This window comes from Engraulis encrasicolus, chromosome 22, assembly GCF_034702125.1.
Source record: "Engraulis encrasicolus isolate BLACKSEA-1 chromosome 22, IST_EnEncr_1.0, whole genome shotgun sequence".
Classification (NCBI taxonomy): domain Eukaryota; kingdom Metazoa; phylum Chordata; class Actinopteri; order Clupeiformes; family Engraulidae; genus Engraulis; species Engraulis encrasicolus.
In genome coordinates, this window is record NC_085878.1 from 36,894,336 (window position 1) to 36,916,029 (window position 21,694).

At 43.5% G+C, this 21,694-nt stretch overlaps 2 protein-coding genes across 2 annotated transcripts in view; both read right to left on the reverse strand.

Moving 5' to 3' along the window:
- Positions 1-252: 252 nt before the first annotated feature.
- On the reverse strand, positions 253-2,013 carry LOC134438222 (ATP-sensitive inward rectifier potassium channel 11-like). The gene has a single exon (XM_063187716.1). It carries the CDS (start codon positions 1,652-1,654, stop codon positions 521-523), a length of 1,134 nt encoding a protein of 377 aa, XP_063043786.1. The 5' UTR covers positions 1,655-2,013; the 3' UTR covers positions 253-520.
- A 316-nt stretch (positions 2,014-2,329) lies between these two features.
- The window catches only part of LOC134438224 (ATP-binding cassette sub-family C member 8-like), a 47,341-nt gene continuing 27,976 nt past the window's right edge, over positions 2,330-21,694 (reverse strand). The window contains 19 exon segments of the mRNA XM_063187722.1: positions 2,330-2,517; positions 2,624-2,686; positions 2,967-3,100; positions 4,823-4,926; positions 5,374-5,482; positions 5,670-5,748; positions 6,390-6,520; positions 7,999-8,119; positions 8,336-8,449; positions 8,549-8,651; positions 10,134-10,226; positions 12,673-12,830; positions 13,259-13,328; positions 14,063-14,229; positions 16,667-16,917; positions 18,805-18,910; positions 19,399-19,506; positions 20,604-20,741; positions 21,053-21,133. Coding sequence (XP_063043792.1) covers positions 2,380-2,517; positions 2,624-2,686; positions 2,967-3,100; positions 4,823-4,926; positions 5,374-5,482; positions 5,670-5,748; positions 6,390-6,520; positions 7,999-8,119; positions 8,336-8,449; positions 8,549-8,651; positions 10,134-10,226; positions 12,673-12,830; positions 13,259-13,328; positions 14,063-14,229; positions 16,667-16,917; positions 18,805-18,910; positions 19,399-19,506; positions 20,604-20,741; positions 21,053-21,133 — 2,268 coding nt within the window. The 3' untranslated portion in view covers positions 2,330-2,379.

Genomic DNA, 21,694 nt, shown 5'->3' on the forward strand with positions numbered 1-21,694 from the left:
TTGACATGTGGTAGGTAGCACCAAGTTATTCTTGTATTTTCACCTATGCAACCTCCCTTCATAGAGTGCACAATATATATGGAAACTAAATGATTTGCATTTTGACTCAATAGACCAAAACGGGTTTGATTTTTGTTTTGCTTTGCTTATTTTTTTTACAGACATGCTACTCTTGAACACATTGCACATTCCAAAAAAGAGCCCCACATGTTGTTTTAAGGCATAGAATGATGACTTGATTCAGACAATGGATCAGTTTTGTCTTTTTTATACATTTTTTAACACATTGATAAACATACATTTGGCCTAAGAACATTTTCAGTGACTCTAAACCGTTTTTCACCCAGTTAAAAAACAAAATCAGTGCAAGTACTTAAAAAACAACCATGATGCAGCCTTGTCATGAAACACATGGGCAGCCTTATGGAAGAGTCAAGTTTGGCACGCATATCCTTCACAAAAATGCGTAAGTGGCATATAGGTCCCATACATCCTCCCATTTAACACTGATCTTTTAAATTCAGTTAAAAGACAATCCTTCCCCCGGTGGGGGTCGACGTCTGACAGTACTCCGCAGTTTCCCTACCCGTAACAGTCGCTCAGACACGCCCCCCTCCTTCAATGTTTTGACACTGCACGTTGGTGTGGGCACCTTGACGGTGTTTCCGAATTTAGAGTAATCGACCGCATACACTCCTTCCTCCTCAGTGACGATTGGGACAAATCTGTGTCCCCAGAAAATCTCATCGGACAAATAAGACGTTCTTGCTTGTGTCGTGATGCCAGTAGTTTCCACAACACCCTCTAGAATAATAACAATTTCTATGTCCTCACTTTGCAAGTCCATTTCCGACATGTCATACAGAGGACTGTTTTCGTCAATTACATGAGTTATGATTATGGGTGAAACAAGGAAGATGCCATTCGAACAATTCTCCAGGTCCACGTCTATTTGGTGGAGAGGGATTACTTCGCCCTCGTCTGTTGTGTTCTTTTTGATCACCTGCATCTTCACCGATGCGCTAATGATCATACTTTTCCGGAGGTCTCCCAGGCGCATCATGAAGCACAGTTTATCATTCCTCAGCGATATGACGGCGTGCTTGCTGAAAATGAGCGTCTCCGCTCGCCTATTGGCTTGTGCGGTCTTCATGAAAATACAGCCCAGCATAATTGCGTTGATGACCAAACCCACTATGTTCTGAATAATCAGAATGGCAATAGCAGAGAAGCACTCTGTGGTGATCATGCGGCCACCAAAGCCAATGGTTACCTGCACTTCGATTGAGAAAAGGAAAGCGGAGGCGAAGGAATCGATATCCGTGACGCACGGAATAAAATCGTCTTCGTTCTCATGCAAGTCTCCATGTGCGAAAGCAATTAGCCACCAGATCATAGCAAACAAAAGCCAACTGCATAGAAATGTCATCGTAAATATCAAAAGAGTATGTGGCCATTTTAGGTCGACTAAAGTCGTAAAAACATCGAGCAAAAACCGTCCTTGTTCTCTTATGTTGGTGTGAGCAACATTGCAACCCCCGTCTTTATCAACGAATCTGGCTTTTCTTTGCTTCCCTGCATGCCTTGGCTGAAAGTGGTCCTCTGCCAGCCGAGTCAAGACAAAATCACTAGGAATGTTTTTTCTTGACAACATTGTGTTGACTCTTTGGAGACAAAATTATAAAACCGTTCAAACAGGGAAAGGCATTGCGCCCTCATGGAGCTGGCAGTGTGCGTCCCCAACTTTGACGAACTCTCCAACGAACTTGGTCACCCAAGTGAGCAGTGCTGAGGGTAATCATGGCTTCTGCACCCGTCTCTGCTGTTCAGGTTGACATGTTACGAGAAGAAGTAGCCTATCCAAGTGTTGTCCTTGCAGACGGTCCACACAAATTCACTTCTTTTGCGTTTTTACGCAAAGTTAAATCCACTTGTGGATTCGCATAGTAGACCTCCTTTTCGCGTGGCGCACAACCACCTGTAGCCTACTGCCCTGTCGAGGGTGTCTTGTGTATCAGCTGAGTTAGCAAGTGACCAGCGCCAGCTGAAGAGCTGTCTCAAATTATATCCAGAGATCGACTTTCTGACTTTCAATAGGAGGCGCGTGAGAAGTTACAGTAACTTAGTTACATTTTATTTTATTTGTATTCACCGGTTTTGGAGTTTCCCAATGGGCTTTCACGGTTGCCCATACAATTGCTGTGGGTATGTAATGGTTATAATATAAATGAGAAATCTGGTATATGTGACTTTGTTGGGATATAATTCATTTACCTATTAATAACAATGTATTTAAAAATCAAAATATATTTTATTTACAACACATTTACAAACTATGTACACAGTCTTTTATAAAAGTATTTTCGTTGTGCATGTCCTTCATTTGTCCGCCCTCACAAAAGATGCAAAGACGCTGTCTGATTGTTGTAGGAGTGTGCCAGGCTCGTCGTACTCCACAATCACTCCTCTCTTCATAACAATCACCATATCAGAGTTCAGTATGGTATTGACCCGATGCTAAAAGAAAACAGAAACATACAAAAACAGTTATGTATGAAAAAACAATATTTTAGTATTTGTTATGGTGACATGACATATAAAAAAGTTGCACTTTGTTACTTACTGCAATAGTCACGACAGTCCTGTCTGCAAAGGCAGTCATGACAACTTTTTGCAGAATGCTTTCCTGTTGAGGAACAGATGAAGGCGCACAATCAGTCAATTAACGTCCTGCTGAGGTGAAGCCCTGTCCATGGTGCTGATCACACACAGTCTGACGTCATACAAATAGTCTTGGGCAGTAAAACTATAAAGTAACAGTGAACAAAATTCAAATAGCCAATTGGTCACATTTAACTCAATTTAAGTTTACACATTAAATGTAGGCCTATCCAATTTCTGAGGGTTTAATCATATTAGCTGTCACTTCTGCCCATGTCTAATGTGTAATGACATTTCTCACTCACCGTGGCCATATCTATTGAAGCGGTCGCTTCATCCATGATCAGGATGCTGCTCTTTCGCACAAACGCCCTTGCAAGACAGAACAGTTGACGCTGCCCCTGGCTGAAGTTTTCTCCGCCTTCGGCAACCATTGCATCTACGAGAGGCAGAACAGACCCATACTGTACGTTAATGAGTGGCAGATTAAAATTTGACCAAAACTGCCCAGCGTCCTCAATAAGCATTTTGGCCTGACTCATTCTAGATTAATATCCAGTACACAGTAGCTTTACAGGCAGCATGGGTAAGCTCAAGCAAGTACACACTGTATATAGAAAGTTCTTTGAAGACAAGAATGCCTCCAAGTTAGTGTGCTGGGCCACCAAACAGTGATGTTGCATGACGTGATAAATCCCAGGTCTAGTAATTGTCCCAGGTTTCCTCTATACCAACCCCTAAAATGTTTTTGGCAGCTGTTCTTAACCCATTGATGCCTGATGTTGCGTTGCGCAACATTGGCCCAGGCGCCTGGAGCTGCATTACACAACATTCAGGCTAATGACATTTGAGACAACTTAATTAAAAAATCTCTGTTTGTTTGAGATGACTGAACACATTCTAATGAAAGATGAGAATCTTAGCGTTTCAATGCAACTTAGTGCATATTTTATGTGCTTCAGAAGCTGAGATATGCCTATTTAGGTTTTTATAGGCTGAGGACAGCTTTTATTAAAAAGGGCTCAGGCATTCAGCACCTTTTTTTTACAGGTGCCTTAGGCGTCAATGGGATAAAGGAACAGTCCACCCTTTATTGATGTAGACATATTTGCAGTTTATCCAAGTATTAAACATGAATGTGCATATACAGTAATTTTCTTCTCAGTGTGTTAAAGTACTTAGATTTCTTAGTATTAGAATTATTTGTATAGCTTAGCATAATCACTGGAAGTGGATAGAAGCAAGCATGAAGCCGCAAGTTATCACATCCAGAAAATAAATTCTATGTACTCTCATATTTTACCATGGCTTAATTATACCTATGAGCAATTTTCTGAAATGAAGTGAACTGTTTCTTTAAAGGCAAAATATATCATTAAAAATGACATGACCTTTTATGACACGGCATTGTTTACTAGAAATTCTTCATAAGTGCAGAAACTTAACTCTAAACCTCTACACTGTGTGCAAACTCTCCTAAAAGGTAATTGATTTTGAACGGACTGACTGGTAGAGTGGTCTATAGCGACTGCACCCAACTAGAAAGAAACTGTAAGAGAGAGCCCACTGTAATGCCGGGCTTACACTGTGTGATATTTTCAGTCATGGGTATTCAGTTCCTGCTCACACTGTACAAGGAAATCGCAGGGTTTAAAAGTACACATCTCACGACTCACGTCCTCACCACAATATACGAGCTGAGGCTCGGTTGCAAGCAGAATGCTCCCACTGTACAACACAACGGGTCTGTTTTCCGGAACTGAAGATGACAAAAACTTGGAAGGGAAACGCGCACCTGAGCTGGAGGCGAGGATGCGCTCAAGAGCTTATCGCGCTGTCCTGGAAATTTGTTCATGCGTAGAGTGAAATGTAGTGTCAAGTCAGGTCATATCACTGCTTCAACTGTGTGATTCAAACCGTTTTGATTTTCTTGCGACCATTTCGATTGCTGATCCTAAGATGGTCATGAGGTGAAATCGCTTGTCCTTACCCTATGTACACTACACGATGTGAGACTCGTGATTGACCGGCTATTGAGCCAGAAATCGGCCCGATTCTCAAAAAGTCATGCCACTGACAAATCGTGGCAAAATTGGACCAAAAATCACACAGCGTAAGCCCGGCTGTCATAAGATGAGTGTTGGGTGCCATGTTGCCTTACCAAGCCCACCGGGCAGAGCTCTGACCACTGGCATAAGCTGAGCTATCTCCAGAGCTTCCCACAGTGTCCTGTCCGATGCTTTCCGCTCTGGGTCTAAATTGAACCTACCAGACAAACAGCAGACTCGTTAATAAAATCGGTGAAATGAAAACATTGATAAACAGCACAGTCATCGATAAAATTGATCATATGAAAACAGCCCTTTAGAATGAGAGAGGCAAGTATGCAGACGTCTTGCAGTTCAACTCATCGACATTTAAGGCCTAGAATAGCTACTGTACTCCATGGGCTCTGCAGACAGTGGGATGCAACCTACTGGAAAATCCCTGAAAAGTTCATGTTTTTATTGCCCGTGCTTATTGCTTATGCGTAGCGTGTCCATCCTGATCTAATCCCTGTCCAGCCAGGGATTTGCTACCATGCACAGCATCTGATAACAGAGAGGGCCTGCATCAGTTCCAACAGAGTGGTTTTGTTGTATATTTTAGTAGGAGTAAAAAGCTAGGTAGGCTGCGCAGTGAGGGAGGGATTAAGGACCTCTAAATGCTCACCGAATTGTTCCACTGAACATGAAGGGGTCCTGTAGGATGATTGAAAAGCGTGATCTCAGGGCCTGCAGTGGCAGCTCTGCGATGTCGATCCCATCTACGACAATATGGCCTGGTGGTGACACGAGGGAAAATCGGCTGAATTCAAAAACCCCAAAAGGTCCCAACATTAAAAAGGGATACTGATTCTCATGCTCTCTTAATCTCGAATAGACAAACAGGGCAATTTGCGTCAGTATCCATTTTACTCTTTTTTTCAGTGCCCTAAAGTTGCTCCCCAATAATGATGCTCTACTAACCTTCAAAGGTATCCAGCATTCGGAACAGAGCCAGGGAGAAAGATGACTTGCCACTTCCCGTTCTGCCACAGATTCCCACCTACAGAAGCAAACATTTTTTTAGTCTTGCTCTGTCACTTACACTTAGTCTTCACACCACACTGTATACATTTACATAATATTAAGGAAACGCCTCTAGGGATAATATCACAGATTCTCAGTCTTCACGCTGTCAGGTTTTGATAACTTTAGCCAGGTGATGGGAACATCACAGGTTCATAATGTCTCTCCATATTTATATGTGTATAGCTTATCTCTTTTTCCACAATGCTTCAGCCAATTACATGAGCTAAGGAGTGAAAATGATGTTAAATTAAGTGACACATACAGTAGACAACTTTTCATTTCTCAGGTTTAAGGCCCCCATTCCGAGAGTAATGTGAAAATATTACATTACATTAAATTACATTACATTTCACTTAGCTGACGCTTTCATTTATTCAAAGCGACTTACAACTATTATTTTTCAGGGTATTGGTTACGGTCCCTGGAGCAATGTGGGGTTAGGTGACTTGCTCAAGGGCACTTCAGCCAGGGATGGAGGTGTAGAGAGGGAAGGGGGGATTCGAACCAGCAACCCCTACAGTAGAATGAAAGACCAACTCTCTAACCACTAAGCCATGGCTGCCCCAGTATCCACTGTTGATATTTGTGTTCACGTAATAAAACAGTGTGAGTTACCTTCTGCCCTGGTAGGATGTGAGCGCTGACATGCTTGAGCACTGGCTTCAGTCCATTGGCATAGCGCACACAGAGGTTCTCAATGTTGATCTCACCGTACTGTGGCCACAGAGCGGGTACTTCTGCTGGAGCTGAGTCACACACAGAGCAGACACTAATATAACAAACATACGCTTCACACCAGGGCTTGACACTGGCACCTGCCAACCGGCCAAATGCTGGTAAAACTTGGCTGTGGCTAGTAACACTTTCAGTGTCACTAGCCAATTTGTCTGGCAGCTTATTCCTTGGTGTGACATACGCATCATAGTAGCCTATATTCTGTTGTATGTCCCTTGTGTATCAATTGTCTGTATCTAAGTTCAAAAAAGGCTCAGAACTCAGTTTCTATTTGCTTGCTATACTTCCATGTGGAGAGCTATACACTCATCTTGTTTTAGCACCTCATCTTCTGAGGTTAGACGTACGCTATGACGATAAAGAGGGGGAAAAAACAATATAAATTCTGTGATTAGTGGAATACCTAAGTGGCTAGTGCCTTGGGAAAACCACTAGCCACAGTGGCCGGTGGGTGAAAAAGTTAATGTCAAGCCCTGGTACACACCATTATCATCAGCTGACTATAACAGTGGAAATAGCATTTGTAGCGGACTTTAGCAGTAACGACATTTAGAAATGCCTCCAGGCAAGTCATGCAACTTATCAGGCAATAGTATGTCGCAACATAGTGAAACAGTGCGGCTTTCAAGTTGGGGAAAGTATGGCATGCGGACGACACTTTACTGCCCAAACATCAGTAGGGGTCCAAGAAAGGTTAATGCACACAGTGACTGCCTATGTATAAACCCTAAAATTCTGCTTTGGCATAACTACAGGTCAAACATGGAAAGGGGTCAGAATCAAGACAAACTATATAGTAAGTAATATGCTATATGTCAGGGTTCAAAGTTAAGGCCGCCACTTTGACTAGATCCCCCCAAAAAACAAATATTTAGTCTTGTGAATGTGATTTATTGCAATTTCTTTACCAAAAAATGAAGAAGCTATTCATTCCTGGAGGTATTCATATAATATTTCAACACGACATGGCCTTATCAATAATGATTACATGACGTTGCATGTCTCTGACATTGGCTTTCCCTGACCCACCTTGACTAACAATTGTGCTCCATGTATTAATCTGTAGGATATCATTGGGAAGGAGGGGGTGGTGTGGGTATCGTAAGGTAACGCCCCTGGCCCTTGTGGAAATGACACCACACAGCACACAGCACTACCCTGCAAAGGAAAAATGCAGTAACTTAATTTTATCAATATTGAATTTATACTGAAAATGGCCTTCTTAACGTCCAAAATGTCCAAATTTCAGTAACTACAATATCCAACCTAATACTAATATTTTTAATGCGTTTTTCTCAGTTTCAAGGTTGGCGTAGTTACTGCATTTTGCCTTTGTAGGGCAGAGTAGCTGTGTTGTGCTGTGCTGTGCTGTGCTGTGCTGTGCTGTGCTGTGCTGTGCTGTGCTGTGCTGTGCTGTGCTGTGCTGTGCTGTGCTGTGCTGTGCTGTGCTGTGCTGTGCTGTGCTGTGCTGTGCTGTGCGGTGACTCACTCATGGAGCCTTGGTAGCACTCTGGCTCTGTCTCCAGCAGACTGCTGATCCTCTTCACACAGCCCAGCTGCACCTCCATGTCAGCCAAGTTGCGGACCATCCAGTTCAGGTAATTGGACACCTATGGGTATAAGCGGGGCTTATCACCCACTTGCTATTCCACCACAGAAAACTATTTACAAACTGGCCTGGATACTTACAGGGATTAGGAGAACATGCAAATGTGTAATAATGTGGTGTGACGTGTGTAAGCAGAACATTATCACAGACTTCTGGCTGAAAATAGGAGACATGCTTGAGATGTGGCAAAGACATTTAAAGTTAGTCACTCACGTACCATCAGTGCATATGTCAGGGCTAACCCAACCTGACCTGCGGAGAGCTGGCTATATAGGGAGTTACTGATGGAAGCCACGGCAGCTATCAAGACAACAAAAGCCCCAATATATTCCTGCAGACACACAAAATAAACATTCAAATCAAAATGAGATGGTGCCAATTAATTCCATATACCAACCAAGTACAAATTTAGAGTCGAAAAATGTCTCACCATGCGAACTTCCAACCAACGATTAGCTGCTGTCAGAAAGAGGGAGGCTATGTTGTTTGCGTCTGCATACTCCAGGAGTTTCTTCTTGAATTTTTGTTCATACCTTTGAAATGTAAAAGTAATGTGAAATGCGGAATCTCTGGTTGAATGAAAATAATGTACAGTTTGGTCTTGCAAGGATTGGGAGAGGTTAGTACATTAGGTAGACATTACATTGCCATTGAGACACCTCATTCACCAATGGGGGAAGTGTTGGTTGGTCAGAGCCCGCTCACATAAGGGCAGGTGCTGAGGAATGGGAAGAGGATTGTGACCTGAGGGCCTGTGGGTGAGAGAGAGGGTGATAGACTCATCTCTCCTCAGCAGACTTAGGGTGCATTCCAATATGCGACCTTGCGTCCTCCACTTGGGCTTGTGGCCTCACGTTTTGCTGATGCCCCGGCTCAGTGCAGAAAATAATTACGTTTCCCCACTGTCAGCCTAGCCAAAAACATTTTTGGGGGACTATTCTTCATTTGCCATCCTGTTTGAAAATGAGAAAATTACTTTACAATTGAGCTTTTGCAAGATATTGAAATATACAGTAATGCTTTTGTCAGTGATGTCATCACGAAGTATTACTTCTTGGTACGAGGCCACAAGCTCAAGTGGAGGACGCATGGTCGCATATTGGAAAGCAACCTTAGCCTGTGGGGATGCCAGTGCATGGAAGACGTAGTCCCTCCCTCTCTCCTCCTCCTCAGGGCCATCATTTGGGCTGTCCGCTTTGCTTTGGGTAAACTAACACTAACCCCTTTGGGGGGAGTAATCAACCAGTGCTCTCCCCCATCCTCCTCCATGACTGAGGTACCCTGAGCATGGTACCGTCCCACCGCACTGCTCCCCATGGGGCGCCACTGAGGGCTGCCCCCTTGCACGGGTGATGCAATAAATGCAATTTCGTTGTGTGCAGTGTTCACTTGTGTGCTGTGGAGTGCTGTGTCACAATGACAATGGGAGTTGGAGTTTCCCAATGGGCTTTCACTTTCACTTTACATTGCACTACCTTCATTAGCGTCTTACATCTGTGCACCTTCATGTTAGTGCAACACACATAGCTTAAGGCTCTCCTCTACAGGAAGGGAAATAATTGTTTTCAAGTTTAGGCAAAGGACGCGCTCAACTTCTTGGAAAAAACGAAAGTCTTTGGGTGCGCGATAAACTGCATCAACTTAAGGAAGAAAAATCTGCACTCACAAAATGCGTCTCATTATTTATTTATATTACCACCATGTCCAAAAAGCAAACGCGTTTCGGCTATCAAGCCTTCATCAGTGCGTGGTACCAAAGTACCAAAAATAATTGTTTTCCCCTTTTGGACAGCAAAGCCTTGGGGTGTAGACTACTGCAGCATAGGACCATAACAGTCTCCATTGGACAGGAAGAACACCACAGGAAGAACAGTGCTTCTATAAAGGAGAAAACTGATGTGTTGTCAATAAAGCAATCAATCAATCAATTGGAACTGATTCTTGAACAGCCTTCCCCCACCGTACAGCACTACAGAGCTAAGTGAGCATGCACATACTGTATGTACAGTATTTACCTATAGGCTCGGATGGTGGTAAGTCCCTCCACAGTTTCAGAGCAGTGGGACAGTAGAGGGATCTGTGTGCCCTCTTCCAGTTGCTGAAGATCCCTATAGAGAGAAAGGCAACGTGTAAATCAGGCAACCTTGGGCAAAGTAAAACATGTTTTTTTACCCAGTTTTCTAGAATGACCTGGGAAAATTTCTTCTGGTAAAACAGTGTTGCTGGATAGCGATGGAAAGTACCCAAACAATATGTTGATGCAATGCCCTTGCATGTGTATAATGCAATTAATGCTAGTTCAGTTAAGCAATAAATCATGGCTGACGTTTCCCCCAAATTTTCACAAATTTAAGTATATTGTGAAGCGCAAAGTAAAAAAAAATGCTACATTATTTCACATTTCTGACTGCAAATCGAGTCAATGCCAGGCTAGCTGGTTGACCAATGAATATCTGTTTCCTCAGGGCGCTGTGGCGCAGCGCGCTAAGCCCCCCACATTTGGGCTTGCATGCCCACCCACAGGGACCCCGGTTCGAGTCCAGCCTGGGTCATTTCCCGGTCCTCCCCTGTCTATCTGTCCCATTGTCTTCCTGTCACCATCTTCGACTGTCCTGTCAAATAAAGGCATAAAAGCCCCTAAAATATATATGAGGAGTGCGTTGCAATATGCGACCTTGCCTCCTCCACTTGCTTCTCGTCATGATGACATCACTGACAACAGCATTATATTTCAATATCTTGCAAAAGCTCAATTGTAGAGTCTTTTTCTCATTTGCAATTTGCAAAAATCTCCACGGAGGAGGGGCCAGAAGGCGGGACGAGGAGACAAGCGCAAGTGGAGGAGGTAAGGTCGCATATTAAAACGCACTCATATATATACTTACAGTGCCCTCCATAATTATTGGCACCCCTGGTAAAGATGTGTTAAAAGCCTTAAAATAAATTCAGTGTTTATTTGCAGAAGAATACTGTCACACTGAAAATTGTAGGAAAATGTAGCCTTCAACTCAAATGAATTGCAAGAAAATAAAAAAAATCCCTGACTAAACAATAATTATTTTTCATTAAATCACCTGTTCCACAATTATTGGCACCATTAACAATTCCCAAGAAATAAATATAATAGAAGCATTTCTCTCATTTCTACAGTAGTTTACAAAGTCTACCAGAGTATGTAGGAACATTTAATTAGTAATTCATCACTTCCTGTTTCCCTGGGGTATAAATATGACGTGACACCGAGGCCATTTCTCTTATCCACTCTTAAACATGGGAAAGACAAAGGAACACAGCATACAAGTGAGGCAGATGTGCGTCGACCTTCACAGGTCAGGCAGAGGCTACAAGAAGATTGCCACTCAACTGCAGCTGCCCATATCCACTGTGAGAGGAGTAATTAAGAAGTTCAAAACAACTGGAACAGTGGTAAACAAGCCTGGACGAGGACCCAAGTTTATTTTGCCACCACGCACAGTGAGGAGGATGGTAAGAGAAATCAAAAGATCTCCAAAGCTCACTGTTACAGAATTACAACAAATGGTAGCATCCTGGGGTCACAAAGTCTCCAAATCAACCATCAGGCGCTGTCTACACGCCAACAAGCTGTTTGGGAGGCATGCACGGAGTAAACCTTTCCTCACTCACAATCATAAACGCAAACGTCTGGAGTTCGCCAAGCGGTATTGGGGCTTCAACTGGGACCGTGTGCTTTGGTCAGATGAGACCAAGATTGAGCTTTTTGGCAACAAACACTCTAAGTGGGTCTGGCGTACCACGAAAGATGCGCATACTGAAAAGCACCTCATACCCACTGTGAAGTATGGGGGTGGGTCAGTGATGCTGTGGGGCTGTTTCGCTTCCAAAGGCCCTGGGAACCTTGTTAGGGTGCATGGCATCATGAATGCTTTGAAATACCAGGACATTTTAAATCAAAATCTGTTGCCCTCTGCCCGAAAGCTGAAGCTGGGTCGTCACTGGGTCTTTCAGCAAGACAATGGCCCTAAACATATGGCCAAATCTACACAGAAATGGTTCACCAGACACAAAATCAAGCTCCTCCCATGGCCATCTCAGTCCCCTGACCTCAACCCCATTGAGAACCTGTGGGGTGAGCTGAAGAGGAGAGTACAGAGGAGAGGACCCAGGTCTCTGGATGATTTAGAGAGATTCTGCAAAGAGGAATGGCTGAAGATCCCTCTTTCTGTCTTTTCCCATCTTGTGAAACATTATAGGAGAAGATTAGGTGCTGTTTTGTTGGCAAAAGGGGGTTGTACAAAATATTAACACCAGGGGTGCTAATAATTGTGACACACATTATTTGATGTCAAATAATTATTTCTTTATGTGGGATTTTTTCCCCACTGAATAAATGCACTTGTATTGAAGGTTGGATTTTTCTCTTTTTTTCCATTAAGGTCCCATATTATTTAGAAAAAAAATAAAATATTTGGAAGCTAAAAAACACATCTCAACCAGGGGTGCCAATAATTATGGAGGGCACTGTATATAAAAAAAGAATATCTGCTTCCTGGTTGTGGAGGGTGCGGTGCTGACCTGGACGCCAGGCGGAAGTACTTCTGTATGAAGTAGCATATGATGGCCATGGGGGCCAGGGCGAAGAGGAAGCCTGGCGTGATGTAGGCGATGACCCCCAGGGCTGACATGCACAGCAGCGCCGAGCGACTCAGACACTCCAGGGTGGTCGGGATGTGCTGCAAAGAAGACCAGGAGAGGCAACACTCAGCTGTAGTTTCATCCATGTCATCCATTTGGGTTAGTTAGTTAGTTAGGGCGTTAGTTTCAAAGATGTTACATGACTCAGTATGATGTCAAAAGGAGAGTGTAAAACACAGCAGTGGGGAGTGACTAAGACACTCCAGGGTAGTCGGGATGTGCTGCAAGTTAACGGGAAATATGACTGTCAGGTACTGCAATCTGTTTTTCATCCATGAAGAGAAGGATGCTAAATTTAATATGGGATGAAATAAGACTTTGTGATCTTGTTTCATGTTGTTTGGTTAGGACAGTCATTCAATGTAGGACATGCTGTATCATTGAGTATCATATCAGAGCTTAAAACTTAGGGCTATCTGTGCTATCTGTGGTTGGACTATGCATTGCAATTGAGAAAACTATTTACCTGGTCAATAGTGTTGGTATCAGCAGAGAACCTGTTTAAAATGTTGCCAAGGGGAGTAGTCTCAAAGAGCCTGCAAAATAATTAGCACAAAAAGGTTAATTACTGATAGTCATACATTTTTTTGTCAATATTGTGGTACTACGGTCCAGTCTTCGACGGCTTACATTACAGGAAAACAGCCAAGAAAAAAAACATCATCTCCTCCTCAGCCACACAAACAAGCTGGAACCAAATGGCCCTGGTGAGGCGTTGACAGAGGGGCACAATAAGCAGAGTTCATTATTTGGCCACCGCCTCCGGGGATACAGAGCAGGCCGCCGTCCACCCCATTACCCTAAAGAGCAGATGGTACTGGGTTGCCTTCAAGCACAGACAACAGACAACTCCGCTCAGCTCCGCTCCGCTCACCTTTATTCTCCTCTCTACTGTACTCAAAGATACAGAGGGAGCCTAGGGGAAACCCTTGCCAAGAGAGAATAGCCTCTATACGGTGCCTCAGGAACCACACTGAGTGTAGGGCTGTGATGCTAATTGTCTTGTAAAGGTATTGTATTCCACTGATGGAAGATAGAGTATGACTTTACATGTGAACTAGTTCTGACCTTGACTTTACTGACTGATGTGTGAGCCCAGGTAGTTGAAATGGACAGAGATCATGACACACACACACACACACACACACACACACACACACACACACACACACACACACACACACACACACACACACACACACACACACACACACACACACACACACACACACACACACACACACACACACAGAGGCGCTAGAGTACCTACCTCATGGGCGCTAGGATGATTATTCTGAGCAGGTTGCCATGGAGCTTGGTGGCTACACGCACCCCTGTCCACTCCACGGCGACGGAGGTGAGCAGGCACATGACTATGCCCAGGCAGCACAGGATGCAGAACACCAGCAGGTAGGACGAGTGGGGGAACGCACACGCCTGAGGCCGGGGGAAAATAATGGGTACATTTAACAACATGGTCAGGAAGAATAGTGTACTTACTTTTGAACAAAGACCGCTCCTTTTTTATCAACAACTTTCAACATCAGCACACAATTCAGCAATGAATAAGCTTATTGAATTAGGTAATCTATCAGTAATACCCAGAAAGGTTTTGTCCATTAAGCCTGTCCGTAGGGACCGGAGTCTTTTAACCAATTTATGCTCATTGCATAGCAGACATGCAAATTTCTAAGTGAAGGCAGCTTTTTTTATCGATACCATTTCACATCAACATCATTTAGCATCAGCGTTCATTTCTCTGTTTTATAAATAACTTTCTGCATTAGGCAGATGAGAATTATTGTTTTGTATTGTGTTATACCAAAGAACTGTTTTGTCCTTATGTCTGTCTACAGCAGGGGTGAGGAATATTTTTCATTCAAGGGGCCACTTCAAATTCCTCCAAGGCTCCAAGGGCCGTAAAAGTCCTCCGAGGGCCATACTATGAACACAAAACAGGATTTCCCCCTGCACCTTTAAAACAGACCCCACTGCCTCTATATCCCCTAAAATCCAACCTGAAAACTTAATTGTATTGCAAATGTATTTTTTACAATCCCTTTACAAAACATTTCAGTGAAGCTGCATAACATGAAAATTATATCTGGGGCCAGATAAAACGGCCGTAAAAGGCCCTCGAGACATAGGTTCCCCACCCCTGGTCTACAGGGACCAAAGTCTCTTAATTCAGGTGCTCACTGCACAGCAGACATATGTTTGTTCACACGGCGCCTCACATGGGCTTCTGTGCCCACAGAGGGCAAAGATCGCCGCCGTTTCCAGACGATGAACAAAGCCTTCACGAGCTAACAGATTTATCACAGCTGTGCCTTTTCAAGCATGCTTACACACTGTACAGACACAAACATCGTCCTATCCAAACCACAGCACGTGCATGTAGACTCTGCATGTCCATAAAACAGCCAATCTATTTGCTTTGAACACTGTATGAATCAGCTGTCAGGAAAATAATCTGTGAATTTTTTGCTAAAATAAATATTTACTGTTAACAGAATTAGAATTAATCACAAGAGCAGTGTACACGTGGGTTACATAAATTACATTACAGAAACATCAATTCTACTAAGTGCGCGTGTGTGTTTGTGTGTGTGTGAATAAGACACATTCCCTCCCATATTCCCTTAAAAATAACAAATAACCATATTTATAGAACCAGCTCGACAAAACAGTGGACATGCACATAAGAGAATCAGCCTGGAGGGCTGGAGGGCTGTGTGTCTGGGACATGACCCTTTAGTGAGGGTAGACTGAACATAGTGTGTCGAGGGAGTCAGAAAAGTGAAGCGGAGGTGGAGGGAATAAAACAGTGACCAGCTGTATGGCAGAGCCGCGGGCCTTTAGGGAATTCAGGGAAGCATATGGACAAGAGCCAGGGACACAGGCAGAACAGTTTGAAGTGGAGTGTACACTTGCGTGGCTTGCCTGACTGACTGACTACCTCCTGTGAGGACTTATTATTGGATTGCATGTCTGCTACAGTGCCATCTCACCCTACTTCCCCCACCCGAACTACTTCCACCTCCCCCACCCCCCACCCTCTTCTTTTACGGCCGTCCCCTCTGGGACCAATTGCGTGAGCTCTCTGGGGACAGTGGTGGGGGGGGGACAGGAAGGTGCTGGATGGTCATGTGACTACTGTGTTCCATGGCCCGATGTGAGGACGAGACAGCTTTTTTTCGGCGGCGCTGAAGAGATGACTGGGTGAAATGTGAGGACAACGCGTGTCTGCTGAACTTATTTACTACTCTCTCAGAGCGCTGTCCCTCATCCCTGCCATGCACCTGTTGCCACATCCCCGAGAGCGTCTGTCTGCCTGCCGCCCTAAAAACATTCAGTGAACTGTCCATTTGTGCATCCGTCCATCCGTCCATCCATCCATCCAGTAAACTAAATGTCAAGTGTATGAATATTCTGAGCAGTGAACCATCAGAGACCCAGAAGCCATCTGGTCGTCCGTCTGTCCAGAGTTGTATTAAGTAGAAGAATTTATACTGTGCATATGTAATTACAACACTAGTAGTGCAATATTACAAAGTTGATACCATGTAACATCTTGCCACCAGTGTTGTCAGTACATCTGTAAGAGTACTTTTACTTCTACTTTATACAACTCGGTGTCTGTCCATCCATCCACCTATCCACCTATCCACCCATACACACATCCATCCATCCATCCATCCATCCATCCATCCATCCATCCATCCATCCATCCATCCATCCATCCATCCATCCATCCATCCATCCATCCATCCATCCGTTTGAGCTGAGTCTGTCATGTCTGTCATAATATCCCCAGAAGAGTCTTCCTCTGCAAAGTCAGTCACAGCCACAGCCACCTGACACAGTGTCGCACCTGTGGCTCAGCAGTGCAGTTGTTGGCCCCCTCGGCGCTGCTGCCCAGCTTGGCCACCACCACACTGGAGGTCCAATGGGCCAGCCAGTAGTCGATGGCCACCATGAGCGAGTGCTTGCCCAGCTGCGACAGCACCAGCACCAGCAGCAGCAGCAGCCCCCCCGAGCGCAGGTACGCGCTGATGGAGCGCCACGGGATGGCCTCGCGGTGACGCAGCTCCGCCGCCAGGCTGTCCTCATCCGTCACTGACTCTGTGGAAGGGACAGAGGACACCCGCACGCACACAAGCCAACGTCACATGGGCATGACGAGCATTCGCACTATTCACATGGTGTTCTGATTCATACATGCTGTTACTACCAGTCACGAGTACCGAAACAGATATCAGGTTAATGTCACCATCCATGCTGCAGTGCTTACCACCTCATGACTGTGCCACTCACAAGCTATTGTCTCTAGCCCCAGGGGTGAGGAACCTTTTTCATTCGATGGGCCACTTCAAATTTTATAAAGTCCTCCAAGGGCAGTACTGTGAACACAAACCAGGATTTCCCTCTGCACTTTAGGCCTGGCCACCTTAACAACAGACCCCACATTAACATTAACATTAAACATTAAAATTATGTCGGGACGGATAAGACGTAGATTCCCCACCCCTGTTCTAGCCTATATCATGTCACGACAGTTGTCTAGTATGTCTATGATGTGTCTGTTCTCAATTCATCTGTGGCCACAGCACGTTTTCACTGCAATCTCGCAATCACAGCTGCAATGAGCTTGAGATAAATATAAAACAAAAGTCATCAACAGACAGCTGAACATGTTTCATAGGGGAGTAAAGTTGGCTGGAGTAGAGGTGCATGCTATGTGTTTGTGGTGAGAGAGCGGATCAAACAGGCAACAGGTGGTTATTGCACATTTGTGCTGGATTAATATGTGTGGTCATTAAGGGAAGGGAAGGTGCAAAGGTATGGAAGAAAATAGTAATACATACAGCGTTTTTGCTGAATGATTTTTGCTATAGGAATAGGAACTCATGCATTTAAATGTCTTATTTTATTTCATGTGAAAGGTTTAATGAGAAGTGAATGTAAATCGGTGATAGCAGGAATTTGTTCAACGTTCTCTTGAACATTTCTGCCACTATTTATTTTATGAGCCCATGTTTATCAGTCTAAATGCTGATACTGTTAGTGGATCAGGAACATGTGGGTAAATAAAGAATTATCCATTTTCACAATCTGAGTATTTGGTCAGTTAATCTGCAGCTTCTAAATTATAATCTCAAAGATATGAGATAATCTTTTTAATCTATTCTAATCATTTGATGAGTGTCATGAGTGGATCTTAATTATACAGTAAGCCAAAGATTGTGAAAATGTCCCTCATCCAGCTGGATGTGTAGTTGGGGGGAGGGATGCCATTTTAAAAACCATGCCATTCTCCAGACCTTTGGTTTTGGGAGCACTACTATCAACAACTGGTGCTGAGGCCATCCCAAAACATCCACACACAGAAGCCACAGAGATGAAGCCACAAGAACAACAAAAACAACAACAAGAACAGCAATGAAATGTACGACAGGGTTTCAAAAAAGCAACGACGCAGAAAACACACATGAAAACAGCCCAAAATAGCGACCAAAAAAATGATTCAGACTTTATGACTCAGGTCAGCAGTGCGAATACGACTGGCTTCTAAAAATGTACTGTAACTGATTTGACTGTTAAGGATGAAGCAGTTCCCAAACTTCAGTGTGTATACAGTACTCAGTACTCAGCGTATGTATTACAATTGAGTCTTCCTGATAATGGTAATGCGTTGGAACAGATATGAAAACAATTCACACAAACATATTTCAGTCGTTTACATTGCATTACATTATAATTTGCTGATGATTTTATCGAAAATTAGTTATATCGTCACAGGTTGTTGGTTTCAGTCCCTAGAGCTATATGTGGTTAGGTGCCTTGCTCAAGGATATTTTTTACTTATGGATTAGGGTACAAGAGGGCACCCACATTTTCCCTGAACCTGCAATCGAACATGCAACCTTCCCAAGCCAAGACAAACTCCCTTAACATTAGGCAATGGCTGTCTCTTCCTACAGGTACACATTATGAGATGATGAGTCTCACCTTCGTCAGTATCCTCCTCTTCCTCTCTGGTGAGGATGTCCCTTGAGTACATGTTTCTCCGGAAGCTCTTCTTCCTCATCTCACTCGTAGATTCTTTCCCCGCCTCCTGTAATACAGAACAGCAAAATACGTAGATGGCATTGCAATAAAGAGTTGTCTGTGAAAATGCACCTACAGTATTCAAAACTATTCAGTTTAGCAACTGGACTTGTTCTAAGAGCTTAACCCCTTAAGACACGGCATTATAAATTAGCTGTTACCAGAATGGCAATGACCAAGTCGTAATGTATTACTAAAGGCCCTGTGCATTGCCATAGTAGTGTAGTACTATAGTAGTTAACTTTCAATGTCTATTACAGCATGCCACAGGAGGTACGGCGCGCATTAAGGGGCTACAAGATGTTTCTTTCCTCAGCTGAGAAGCAACTTCTGCTTGCTGTGAAGGGGGGCACTAGGAGTTATACCAGAAATTAAGTTAATCCGTTGAGAAATTAAATGTCTGTCAACCTCGAAGAAGAGGTCCAGTTGATTGCAATTAAACCCCCTAAAAAACACAGCTGGTAGACAAACATGCTTGAGTGCTTCGCAGCATACCTCTCTGTACATGAGGGCTCTCCACTGCTCATAGAGCTCAGGCTCTGATATCTGGATATCTCTCAGGGTGCCCTGGGTCTGCACTGTCCCGTCTTTCATGGCAATTATCTATATGTAGAGAGGAGATGTGAACAGATAAACAGTAGTATGGTAAGACAGGATAATACATGTAAACACAGTTAAGTCTTTTTCCTCAATGTAAAGGTTGTAAAGGTTTATTTGATTTACACTGTTAAACAGTGCAAGCCAGTTAAATGTAAAAAAAAGTAAGTTGCCCTGCTGCCTTAAAGGTGCACTGTATCATATTTGTAATTTCTTTCCAGAATTCATGGTGCCTATTCACAAATGTTAGCTTTTGCAGCACCATCACATTCTGAGTATTCATTATGACTGGGAAAATTGCATTTTTCATTCATGAAAAGGATGGATCTTCTCCATGTCAGCCATTTTGAATGTTCAGAAATAGACGCTTTTTGGTGAAAAATTGACTCTACTTTGGTCATACTGGTAAATATTAGTTTATTATTTAGTAAATATTCATGAAAAGATCTGTTTCGATGAGTAGCATAGTTGCAATACCTACTCACACTGTGCACCTTTAAAGGTACACTGTGTAAGATTTTTAGTTGTGTATTTACAGAATTCATGCTACCAATTCACTAATGTTACCTTTTTCATGACTACGTCCACCACCATCAAATTGTAAGTATTCATTATGACTGGAAATATTGCACTTTTTATTCGTGAAAAGGGGGATCTTCTCCATGGTCCGCCATTTTGAATTTCCAGAAATAGCCATTTTTAGCTGCAAAAATGACTGTACTTGGGCCATACTAGAAAATATTAGTTTATTACTTAGTAAACCTTCATGAAAAGATCAAATTTGGCAATAGGCAACCCAGTTGCAATGAGCAGCATAGTTGCAGTACCTTTTTTGGCCATTTCCTGCACAGTGTACTTTTAAGTTTGTAAATTAATTCTTTCTCGAGATTTAACTCAACTCAAGACTTTCTCAACGGGCTTCTTAACGTACAGGGCAACTTACTTTTTATGTTTAACTGGCTGAGACATTTCACAATGTTTTATATTTTTGTGATCTCATTCATGTTCATAAAAATCCAGCTCATCTGTAAATAATGCATGCATAAACATGTACAGTATGTCATAACTTGTAGACTTCACTTTTTTCACAATGATGGTCTCACCCAGTCAGCGTTGGGCAGGTAATGGAGCTTGTGGGTGACCAGCACCACGGTCCTCTTCTCCGCCCGCAGCATGCGCAGGATGCCCTGCATCATCAGGTGGTCACTCAGGTGGATGTCCAGGGAGGAGAACGGGTCATCCTGACAACACAACACAATAGGAAACACCTGGAACAGTTATCCTGTTGGTATCAGGTAGCAGGCCAAGTATCTCACACCATCCTTTCTGTGGAAGTTGTATACAGTATATACGGTCTAAAATTAAAATCAAGTTTAAAGCAGTGGAACTACATGTACATCTCTGATTATTTCTTTGTTATAGGTATATAATATGTTGGTTTGTACAATACAGTATTATTTTGCATCTTGATATTTGTGTGCAAATGTAATGTACATTATTACTGCTATGTTTTATAATTGCTATTCCTGTAATCATGATAGATATGACCCACCAGGAAGACCACGCTGGTCTGCTGGTAGAGCGCCCGTGCCACACTGATGCGCTGCCGCTGCCCACCTGACAGGATGATGCCCTGGCAACAAGAATTACCAGCAATATCAGCAACACTTTGACCTCACACAACTGACAGGTAAGTGTACCGTACTGCACAAATGGCAAAGTCAGGTTATATACAGCATATATATACGAGGAGCGAGAGACAGAAAGCATTATCATCAACCTAGAGTATGACTGGGGCTTTTCCATAGAGATGGTGATGTACACAGAATGGTAGTATGGTTGGAGGGGGAGGTGGCTGTGTGCTGGGTTGCACGTGAGAGAGGGGGGGGGAGAAAGGGGAGAGAGAGAGAGAGATAGAGATAGAGAGAGAGAGAGAGAGAGAGAGAGAGAGAGAGAGAGAGAGAGAGAGAGAGAGAGAGAGAGAGAGAGAGAAAGAAATACTGGACTGGTGCCTGGGCAGGATATGCCTAAGGGGCAGAGCTCCTCTCTCCTCTCCCCAGTCCTGTGTGTATATCTGGGATTGTGAGGGCCCAGTGGAATGGAATAAATGTGCCGTCAGACCACATAAAGAAACATGCACTCCTCATATGGGCCACACAGCACAGCAAAGTCACATTGCAGCCTCAGCCACATT